This window comes from Theropithecus gelada, chromosome 16, assembly GCF_003255815.1.
Source record: "Theropithecus gelada isolate Dixy chromosome 16, Tgel_1.0, whole genome shotgun sequence".
Classification (NCBI taxonomy): Eukaryota; Metazoa; Chordata; class Mammalia; order Primates; family Cercopithecidae; genus Theropithecus; species Theropithecus gelada.
In genome coordinates this window covers 14,503,303-14,514,835 of record NC_037684.1, presented here as the reverse complement: position 1 = coordinate 14,514,835, position 11,533 = coordinate 14,503,303, and the positions used below count along the sequence as shown (strand labels likewise).

The 11,533-nt window shown below is 43.9% G+C and overlaps 1 protein-coding gene across 2 annotated transcripts in view; it reads left to right on the top strand.

The window, feature by feature from the left end:
- The first annotated feature begins 1,035 nt into the window (after positions 1-1,035).
- GDPD1 (glycerophosphodiester phosphodiesterase domain containing 1) overlaps positions 1,036-11,533 on the top strand; it is a 60,589-nt gene continuing 50,091 nt past the window's right edge. For both annotated transcript variants that reach the window (XM_025363361.1, XM_025363359.1), the window contains exon 1: positions 1,036-1,791. In XM_025363361.1, the coding sequence (XP_025219146.1) occupies positions 1,650-1,791 (142 nt within the window). In that variant the 5' untranslated portion in view covers positions 1,036-1,649. The remainder of the gene's footprint in view (positions 1,792-11,533) is intronic.

Sequence of the window (11,533 nt, the reverse complement as noted above, 5' to 3'; positions counted from 1 at the left end):
ACACAATTTTTTAATCTGTGAGTTTCCTCAAATGTTGCTCTGTTGCCCAGACTGGAGTGCAGTGGCACCATCAAGGCTCACTTCAACCTCGACTAAAGGATTTTCTTTTTTCTTTTTTTTTTTTTTTTGAGACGGAGTCTTGCTCTGTCGCCCAGGCTGGAGTGCGGTGGTGCGATCTCCGCTCACTGCAACCTCTGCCTCCCGGGTCCAAGAGATTCTCCTGCCTCAGCCTCCCGAGTAGCTGGCACTACAGGTGGGTGCCACCATCCCTGGCAAATTTTTGTATTTTTAGTAGAGATGGGGTTTCGCCATGTTGGCCAGGCTCGTCTTGAACCCCTGACTTCAAATGATCTGCCCGCCTCAGCCTCCCAAAGTGCTGGGATTACAGGCTTGAGCCACCGTGCCCGGCCACCCCCTGTTTTCTTCTAATTTTCTTTTTATAGTTGAGATAGGGTCTTGCTCTGTTGCCCAGGCTGGGGTGCAGTGGAGCAGTCATAGCTCACTGCAGCCTCGATTTTCCAGGCTCAAGCAATACTCCCACTTCAGCCTCCCGAGTAGCGTGACTACAGGTGCACGCCACCACGCCGGGCTTATTTTTGTTTTATTTTTCGTAGAGATGGGGTTTCGCCATGTTGCCCAGGCTGGTCTCGAACTCCCGGGCTCAAGCGATCCACCTTTCCCAGCCTCCCTAAGTGCTGGGATTACAGGCGTGAACCACCGCGCCCAACTGAATCACAGGATTTTAAATACTCACTCTGCTTTTCCAGTCCTATGGGAGACATGGTCTTTTCCGTAAAATTTCTCCCTCAGTCCTGGATGATTTATTTCTTTTGCATTGAAGTGTGGCTCTTCGTGTGTTAGCAGTTTGTAATTTGTCTGGTGAAAGGAAAACTAGTAGGGCCTTCTGGAACTTAGTTATCTGTCTTTCTAGGACTTTTAGGTAATACTTTATAACCTTGACAAAGTTTCCTTATTTTATACGGACTTGTAAGCCAGCAAATACTTCTACAGTGCCTATTGTGTACAAAGAATGAGGATTGCACTTCCACAATGAAATGAGAGGAGAGGGGTCCATCTCTCAGATAGTTGACTGGTAAACCGGTACCTTTTCTAGTATATGTGACCATACGGGAAATTCTCTCTAGGCTAGATAAATGGATGAGTTTATTTAGTTTTTAGTTTTTAGCAAGCTTTATTGCCTCCATAGGTAAAAATTATTTGCATTTCCTAGACTAGGGGCTAAGACGCGCCCTGGAATCTTTCCTTTTTGATGTGGATTTTCCAATTAGGAAAGGCTATCCGTGAATAGTCTTTTCTGCTTGAGTGATGGCCAACACACTGGCAGGTTTGCAAGCTTTCTCTTCATGCGGGTCGGTCCACAGAGCTAGGTGACAAACGTTCACTCCAGGATCTCTGCAGGCTTCTACTCGAGAACCGGAGCGCGCCTGCGCGTCGGAGCCCCTTTGTTGCTGGGGCGCTGGGGTCCAGCTGCGCATGCGCACTAGGCCGGCACTGACAAGTGCGCTGCACCACTGGCACCGGCTGGGGGCGAGCAGACCTCGAGCAGCCGCCGCCGCCGCCGTCGTTGCTACTGCCGCAGCGGAGTTCAGAGGGCCCGGAGGTGGGAGACTTCCCACACGGTGACTGAGATGTCGTCCACTGCGGCTTTTTACCTTCTGTCTACGCTAGGAGGGTACTTGGTGACCTCATTCTTGTTGCTTAAATACCCGACCCTGCTGCACCAGAGAAAGAAGCAGCGATTCCTCAGTAAACACATCTCTCACCGCGGAGGTGAGAGGGGTCCCCAGAACCGATGGCGGAGGTGGGGGAGGCTGAGAGTCCTTTGCGGCTCCGCAAAAGGCAGCCAGGTGCCAATCCCTGAGAGTTTGAGGAAGAATGGGGTTGTGTGAATTGAGGGCTCCTCCGGAGGTGAAGGCTGTGTGAAGGGAAGGTCTCCTGAGACGAAAGAAGGAAAGGGATTCCCAGTCAGATCCACGGCGGGGGTCTCTCGAGGGCAGCAATGTGAGGGGTTCTCTGAAACGGGAAAGACCCGGTCGAGAATGAAGGGTAGGTGGAGCGTTTCTCGGCGGATGGAAGGATGATCGCAAGGTCCCTTCCTAGCAGCAAGACACAAAAGGGGAGCGCCGTGTAGAACCGATGGTACCCCGCGGGGGGCACCGGGAACACACTGCTCCGAGCGAGCCAGTGGCTGAGTGGATGGGAAGAGCCGAGGCGACGAGGAGGGCTGGGGATTTGCGTGAAACTGGACAAGCTGTAGCCCCTTGTCTGCGGTGCTGGGGGCCCGTCCCACCCCCATGTTCCAAGCATTTATAATTGAGAAGAGAGGGAAACCGAGTCCTCCGAGCCAGGGACATTTCCCAAGGTCACAATTAGAGCTAGGGCTGAACTGAGACAGGAGCTAGAGCGCCCTGGTCCCCAGGGCTGGAAACCTTGCATCTTTTTTTTTTTTTTTTTTTTTTAGCACTGCAAAAAATAAAAAATTTAAAAATAAATAAATAAACACGCAAAGACACGTGGATTTTCAAAAGACTAGAAATGATTTCTTTTAGGACAGGACAGTATTGTTTAAAGAAAACAAAAATAAGTTTCTTTTGGAAAAGTGTTTTGCTAAAAGGAGCCCAGGTAGTCCACCCTCTGATTTCCCAGATAAGAGGCCAAATCTTTGCTTCTTCATTATTGTATAATATTGTGTCTTCATTGCATTTCAGGTATGATGTATAAAGTGCGGTGAAATTGGATTATTTTCAATCAATTTTAACTGTTCTTTAAGGATGAATCTTAAACTGGTTTAAAATTTGCTTGAAATTTAATACACACTTGAAATGATAATTTCTAGGAGTTTACAGTCTAAAACTTGGTTTAGTACCATAATCACTTTACTAAGAAGTATTGGCCAAGGAATAAGGTTTTGAAATATAAATACGGAAATACATTATCATTCTTCTATATAATTTTGTTAGTCTAATGAGTGACTTCAGTAGTATTCTAGCCTTCCCACTCATGAAAAGCCTCAGAGGTTTTAAAGGGTGGTCAGCCAAATGCCGTGTTATTGTTTATTTGGATTATCTGTTTTAACAGCTACCTGGTTAAACTGTATGATGACATTTAACTATTAAGGTGCCTTCAACCATTGGAACCAGGGACCAACTTTTAGTATTCAAGTTGTTGTCACAGAAGCAATTTTCTTTTCTTTTTTCTTTTTTTTTTTTTTGAGACGGAGTCTCGCTCTGTCGCCCAGGCTGGAGCACAGTGGGGCGATCTCGGCTCACTGCAAGCTCCTCCTCCCGGGTTCACGCCATTCTCCCGCCTCAGCCTCCTGAGTAGCTGGGACTACAGGCGCCCGCCCGCCACCACTCCCAGCTAATTTTTTTGTATTTTTAGTAGAGACGGGGTTTCGCCGTGTTAGCCAGGATGGTCTCCATCTCCTGATCTCGTGATCCGCCCGCCTCGGCCTCCGAAAGTGCTGGGATTACGGGCGTGAGCCACAGTGCTGGGCCCTTTTAAAAAAAAAAAAAAAGACAGAGTTGTCGCCCAGGCTGGAGTACAGTGGCGCGATCTCGGCTCACTGCAAGCTCCTCCTCCCGGATTCACGCCATTCTCCTGCCTCAGCCTCCTGAGTAGCTGTAATTACAGGCTCCTGCCACCACGCACAGCTATTTTTTTGTATTTTTAGTAGAGAGGAGGTTTCACCATGTTGGCCAGGCTGGTCTCAAACTCCTGACCTCAGGTGATCCACCCGCCTTGGCCTCCCAAAGTTCTGGGATTACAGGTGTGAGACACCGCGCCCGGCCAGAAGCAATTTTCAATGATAGTAGTTCTATTCTGGGGATAGGCAGTACACATTACTTTTTTGTGTGTTGTGTTTACTGATTTACAAAATGTATGCTTACTAAAAACTCCAAAACGAAACAAAACCAGATCCTTAAAAGCTCTCTAAACTGTCATTGTGAATGATCAAAATTTTATTTTAGAAGAAATACCGGTCACATCTTTGAAATTTTGTAACACTCTGCAGGTGAAAAAAGCCAACACTCCATAGGCATTAAAGACTGTGTGCTAGTTCATCACAGCAAGTATAAAAGCCAGGATAAGCTAGATCTCAAATTTTTGTTTACTGTTGAAGATACTTTTAAACTATTTTCTTCCTAGATGTTAGGTCATTTCAATATTACCTCTTATATAAAAATGTCCATTCATTATTTGTAAATGTGGTATCAGTATTTATATATTTAAAGATGTAATGGAACTTTTTGTGATAATCTTATTAAATATCTGCAGACTCAAAATCTGTTTTACCTATATAATGGTCCTACAAGCACTGTGGTAAGTTCCCATGTCAGTGCGTCATAGGCTTTTGTTGAATATGTACACTCAATACTACAGTTGAATCCAGAGTTATGAGGAGATAAAGTACTTTGTAATTCAAGATCTACCTCTCTGGCAAATAAGAGACAATGTAGGCCGGGCGCGGTGGCTCAAGCCTGTAATCCCAGCACTTTGGGAGGCCGAGGTGGGCGGATCACGAGGTCAGGAGATCAAGACCATCCTGGTGAACACGGTGAAACTCTGTCTCTACTAAAAATACAAAAAAATTAGCCAGGTGTGGTGGCGGGCGCCTGTAGTCCCAGCTTCTAGGGAGGCTGAGGCAGGAGAATGGCTTGAACCCGGGAGGTGGCGGAACTTGCAGTGAGCCAGGATCGCGCCACTGCACTCCAGCCTGGGCGACAGAGCGAGACTCCGTCTCAAAAAAAAAAACAAAACCGTGAACCTGGGAGGCGGAGCTTGCAGTGAGCTGAGATCCGGCCACTGCACTCTAGCCTGGGTGACAAAGCGAGACTCCGTCTCAAAAAAAAAAAAAAAAAAAAAACACACACACACACAAAACAAAACAAAAAAGAGACGATGTAACTAGGAAGGAGTCACTCCCTTGATTGCCTTTAATTTTTGTCTTGGACACGAATAATAGCAATCACTGGTCTCTCTGTGCAAATTACTAGTATTTGGGCTTATTCTCTATTGCCATAACAGCAAATACCTGATATTTACTTATTTTTCCCCATAAGTAAGGAAACAGTGCTATTTCTTGTAAATTAGATATATGACCATTGAAACATTAATCATGTTATGTGTATAAAGTACATGCACCTGAATTGGTCTACTGCAAAAACACATGCCTGTAATCCCAGCTATTCAAGAGACTGAGGCAGGAGAATCACTTGAACCTGGGAGGCAGAGGTTGCAGTGACCCGAGATCGCACTACTGCACTCCAGCCTGAGAGACAGTGCGAGACTCTATCAGGGCACTCCGAGGGGTTGAATTACAGATGGACAGATGGGTCTGTCTCTCTCCCCTTTTTTTTTTCTATCTTTTTTTTATTTGGTGAGACAAGTCCTCACTCTGTCACCCAGGCTAGAGTGCAGTGATGCAATCACTGCCATCATGATGAGCTTGACATCATTTAATTCTGAAAGATTTTCCTAATGAACTCGGATGTTAACAAATGTGATTTTTAAAATATTGCATACTGTGTCAACATTTAGAAGACCAGTATGATTCAGTGAATCAATAGTTTCCAAATGACCTATGTGTGCTATTATAAAATCATGCATGGGTGAAAGATCATTCAAAGTTCAAGATGGGCCAATGGATTTTCACATAATAGAGTATGAAGTGATTACTCATATGGTTCAGATTCCACATTGCAATGAACTTTTAAGAACTACCACTTGTTGAGCCGGGTGTGGTGGTGCCTACCTGTAGTCTCGGCTATTTGAGAGGCTGAGGCAGGAGGATCACTTGAGCCCAGGAATTTGAGGTTGTTGCTATGATCGTGCCTGTGAATAGCCACTGAACTTCAGCCTGGGGGACAGCAAGACCCTGTCTCTAAAGTAAACAAACAAATTACCACTTAGTGAATTTCGATGCCATATCAAAGAAGACTCTTTCATTTCCAAATACGTATCTGTGTGACGATGGGTATATATGAAGCAGATATGAGAATCTTGCTGCTTTCTATTAAGCCAGATATTAAAGAGATTTGCAAAAATATAAAACAATACCACTCTTTTCATGTATTATTTTATTTTGAAAAACAGTTGCTTTTCATAAAAATGTTATTTTAACATACAATGTGTTTATTATTTTCTTTCTTTCTTTCTTTCTTTTTTTTGGAGACAGAGTCTTGCTGTGTGGCCCAGGTTGGAGTCCAATAGTATGATCTCGGCTCACTGCAACCTCTGCCTCCCAGGTTCAAGCAATCCTTGTGCCTCAGCCTCCTGAATAGCTGGGATTACAGGCGGTGCCACCACGCCCAGCTAATTTTTTTTTTTTTGTATTTTTAGTAGAGATGGGGTTTTGCCATGTTGCCCAGGCTAGTATCGATCTCCTGAGCTCAGGCAATTAGCCTGCCTCACCTCCCACAGTGCTAGGATTACAGGCATGAGCCACCACACCTGGCCTATTTTCAAAGCACGGTAGTTAAAAGGATGCAGAAATCAGCCCGAAGGAACTAATGAAGTTGACTTTGATCACTTGATGAGGTGGTGTCTGCCAAGCTTTTCCACTGTGAGGTTACTTTTTCTCTTTATAATTAATAAGAGAAAAGGCTCATAATTAATAAGAGGCCACCCACCACAGCCTCCCAAAGTGCTAGGATTACAGGCATGAGCCATTGTGCTCGGCCAATTTTTGGAGGGAGATACTTTAAAACTAACTATACAAATACCCAACTTCTTAACAAATTATCAATCCATTTATTAAAATGGATTCAGAATTTATTTTATTTTATTTTATTTTATTTTTTTGAGATGAAGTCTTGCTTTGTCTCCCAGGCTGGAGTGCAGTGGTGCGATCTCAGCTCACAGCAACTTCTGCCTCTAGGGTTCAAGCGATTCTCCTGCCTCTACCTCCCAAGTAGCTGAGACTACAGGTACCTACCACCATGCCCGGCTAATTTTTGTACTTTTAGTAAAGATGGGGTTTCACCATGTTGGCCAGGCTGGTCTGGAACTCCTGACCTCAGATGATCCACCAGCCTCAGCCTCTCAAAGTGCTGGGATTACAGGCATGAGCCACCGTGTCCAGCCTGGATTCAGAATTTCTTATTCACTGACTTAAAAATCTGCTCACTATCATTATTTTGATGCTAGCACCGTCCCAGATTTGTCCAGTGAAAGGTCCTTCAAGCTGGCTTTTGTGTTCTTTTAATTTCTTTGCTTTTTGGTACAAGTGGTCAGTAGTTTAACTTAACTTACTGGTAACTCCTTTAGCACTCTTGTCTTTTTAGAAATATTCTATGATACTTTGTTTTTGAATATTATCTGAATATAATGTATTTCCGTAGTTTTTGATCAAAACAAGGGCCAACTAGCCTCATCCAATAAAGGGTCATCTAACCTTGAAAGGGGACTTAAAAAAAAACCTATAACCTTCACATTTACTGCATCTGTTTTCTATCATGCATTAACTCTAGTAACCAAGTGAACCTAAAATCAAACTAGTAGTTTTTTTTTTACATCGGTATCTTCCCTCTGCTAAAGTGATAAACTTTTAGCATATTAAAGCTAATATATTTGTTTCTGCATATCATGTATTTCTGTTGATTAATTAGGTCATCATAAAAATGCAATCTAACAATATAAAAGAAGAAGCATTTAATACAGATATGTTCAGATGGTATTGTATATAAAATATTTTAATGCTAATACTTAAGTCCTTTAGGTACTTTGAGCGGTACCTTTTTTTTTTTTTTTTTGTGATGGAGTTTTGATCTTGTTGCCCAGGCTGGAGTGCTGTGGCGCAACCTCGGCTCACTGCAACTTCCACTCCCTAGGTTCAATCGATTCTCTGTCTCAGCCTCCTGAGTAGCTGGTATTACAGGCGTCTGCCACCATACCTGGCTATTTTTTTTTTTTTTTTTTTGTATTTTTACTAGAGACAGGATTTCACCATGTTGGCCAGGCTGGTCTTGAACTCCTGACCTCAGGTGATCCACCCACCTCAGCCTCCCAAAGTGTTGGGATTACAGGCATGAACCACCGTGCCCACCCTGAGCAGTACCTTAAACCCTCTTTTTATTGAGAGTTTATTGAATTGTCTCTTTCTATTAAGAAGAAATTGGCTGTTTTTCCAAAGTGTATGGAAAATTATTTCCAAAGTATTTTTCTGTATATTTCATAAATTATTTGGTAATACTGAAATGTTTTAGTTTTAAAACATTTTAGGCTGGGGATGGTGGCACACACCTGTAATCCCAGCACTTTGGGAGGCCGAGGATCACCTGAGGTCAGGAGTTTGAGACCAGCCTGGCCAACGTGTCAAAACCCCATCTCTACTAACAATATAAAAATTATCTGGGCATGGTGGCATGTGCTTATAGTCCTGGCTACTTGGGAGGCTAAGGCAGGAGAATCACTTGAACCTGGGAGGTGGAGTGAGCTGAGATTGTGCCACTGCACTCCAGCCTGAGCAACAGAGCAAGATCCCGTCTAAAAAAAAAAAAAGAAAAAAAAAAAATTGGGTAGCATGCATAAAGTTAGTTAACTCTTTTTACATAGTATATACTATTAGACAATTTTTTGTAATTCAATATGTTCACATCAAAATCTGTGTCCTTTTCTAAAAATTACAATATTATTTATTATTGCAATTAATGGACATTTACCAAGTACCTATTCTTTACCAGTTACTATGATAATGGCAATAGTAATAATAATACTAATAATAGCAATAATCCTTTACTTTCACAGAATGTTTACTATAGTATTTCATTGAATCTAATGCCATTGGTTATAAAGTACACAATTTTTACATACCGTTAAGAAAGAGACCCCTATAAAAGTTGATTAAAAAAAAGAGAGAAAAGCTTGCCAATTAAACTGTTCATTATACAGCACTAATTGTAAAATACATCTTAACTTCAGAGATGTTAAAAAATGAAAAGCTATCATTTTAGAATTGAATGGCTGGGCATATTGGCTCACGCCTGTAATCACAGCACTTTGGGAGGCCGAGGCGGGAGGATTACTTGAGCTCAGGAGTTTGAGATCAGCCTGGCCTACACAGTGAAACCCTGTCTCTACTAAAAATACAAAAGAGGCCGGGCGCGGTGGCTCAAGCCTGTAATCCCAGCACTTTGGGAGGCCGAGACGGGCGGATCACGAGGTCAGGAGATCGAGACCATCCTGGCTAACACGGTGAAACCCCGTCTCTACTAAAAAATACAAAAAAACCTAGCCGGGCACGGTGGCAGGCGCCTGTAGTCTCAGCTACTCGGGAGGCTGAGGCAGGAGAATGGCATGAACCCAGGAGGCGGAACTTGCAGTGAGCTGAAATCCGGCCATTGCACTCCAGCCTGGGCGACAGAGCAAGACTCCGTCTCAAAAACAAAACAAAACAAAACAAAACAAAAAACACAAAAGAATTAGCCTGGTGTGGTGGCACACACCTGTAGTTTCAGCTACTCAGGAGGCTGAGGCAGGAGAATTGCTTGAACCCAGGAGGCGGAGGTTGCAGTGAGCCGAGATTGCGCCACTGCACTTCAGCCTGGGCGACAGAGAAAGACTCCATCTCAAAAAAAAAAAAAAAAAAATGATAACATACAGCAGTTTAAATATTAACTCATTTGATTATACCAATTCTATGAAAGTTTCTTAGGTAGTTTTCCTGGGGTCGCACAATTATTAAACAGATTGGAGACCAAGCATCCTAAAACTCCAGAGTCTCACCCTTAACCACTACAGTATACTGCCTTCAGTCAAGGTGATTAAAAGACAGTCACTTCTTCTAAGCAATTCATGGGAATGGGAGGAGAGAAACAGGTAAATAATTTATGCCATAATATGATAAATGCCTTAGTAGAGCTATGCATAAGAGACTACGGGGATACAGAGGAGAGACTGTTTAACTCTGTCTGAGGAGATGTATGTGTACCAAATCCTCTTCTGTTTTTCCTTTGACAAATAAGCACATATTATAGCTTAAAAATCATGGTTAGGCTAGCCAGGCACAGTGGCTCATGCCTATAATCCCAGCACTGCGAAACTGAGGCAGGAGGATTGCTTGAGTCCAGGAGTTTGAGACCAGCCTGGGCAACATAGTAAGACCCTGTCTCTAAAAAGAAAATTAGCTGACCGTGGTGGCATGTGCCTGTAGTCCTAGCTACTTGGGAGGCTGAGACCGGAGGATTGCTTGAGCTAGGAGTTTGAGGCTACAGTGAGCTCTGACCATGCCACTGAACTCCAGCCTGGGAGACAGTGTGAGACCCTGTCTCAGGGAAAAAAAAAGAAAAAATCAGTTTAGGTTCTGTTCGAACCCTCCTGTGTTGCTGTGGCTGTGTTTTGATTTCTGATTTCTACTGTTGCAGGTAAAAAAAAATTCAAAATACAGGTTAAGCTTCCCTAATCTGAAAACCTGAAATGCTCCAAAATCTGAAACTTTTTGAGCACAGACATAACTCCACAAGTAGAAAATTCCTGGTAAAAAATAATTTGAGGAAAAAAAATATTTTTTTTTCCCTCAAATCACCATTATTATTATTATTACTATTTTGAGACAGAGTTTCGCTCTGTTGCCCAGGCTGGAGTGCAGTGGTGCAATTTCAGCTCACTGCAAACTCTACCTCCCGGGTTCAAGCGATTCTCCTGCCTCAGCCTCCTGAGTAGCTGAGATTACAGATGCCCGCCATCACGCCTGGCTAAATTTTTTTTTTTTTTTTTTTTTTTGACACAGAGTCTCGCTCTGTCGCCCAGGCTGGAGTGCAATGGCTCAATCTTGGCTCACTGCAACCTCTGCCTCCCCGGTTCAAGCCATTCTCCCTGCCTCAACCTCCCGAGTAGCTGGAATTACAGGCACCAGCCACCATACCCGGCTAATTTTTGTATTTTTAGTAGAGATGAGGTTTCCTCATGTTGGCCAGACTGGTCTCGAACTCTTGACCCCAGGTGATCCACCTGCCTCGGCCTTCCAAAGTGCTGGAATTACAGACGTGAGCCACCGTGCCTGGCCTAATTTTTGTATTTTTAGTAGAGATGGGGATTTCATCATATTGGCTAGGTTGGTCTCGAACTCCTGACCTCAGGTTATCTGCCCACCTCGGCCTCCCAAAGTGCTGCAATTACAGGCATGAGCCACCACACCCAGCCATAAAGTTTTAAAAAAGAAAAATAAGCCGGGCGCGGTGGCTCACGCCTGTAATCCCAGCACTTTGGGAGGCCGAGACGGGCGGATCACAAGGTCAGGAGATCGAGACCATCCTGGCTAACACGGTGAAACCCCGTCTCTACTAAAAGTACAAAAAAGTAGCCGGGCGAGGTGGCGGGCGTCTGTAGTCCCAGCTACTCGGGAGGCTGAGGCAGGAGAATGGCCTAAACCCAGGAGGCGGAGCTTGTAGTGAGCCGAGTTCGTGCCACTGCACTCCAGCCTGGGCGACACAGCAAAGACTCCGTCTCAAAAAAAAAAAAAAAAAAAAAAAAAAAAAAACAATACCAAACAAGGGCCAAAAGAAAGCAGGGG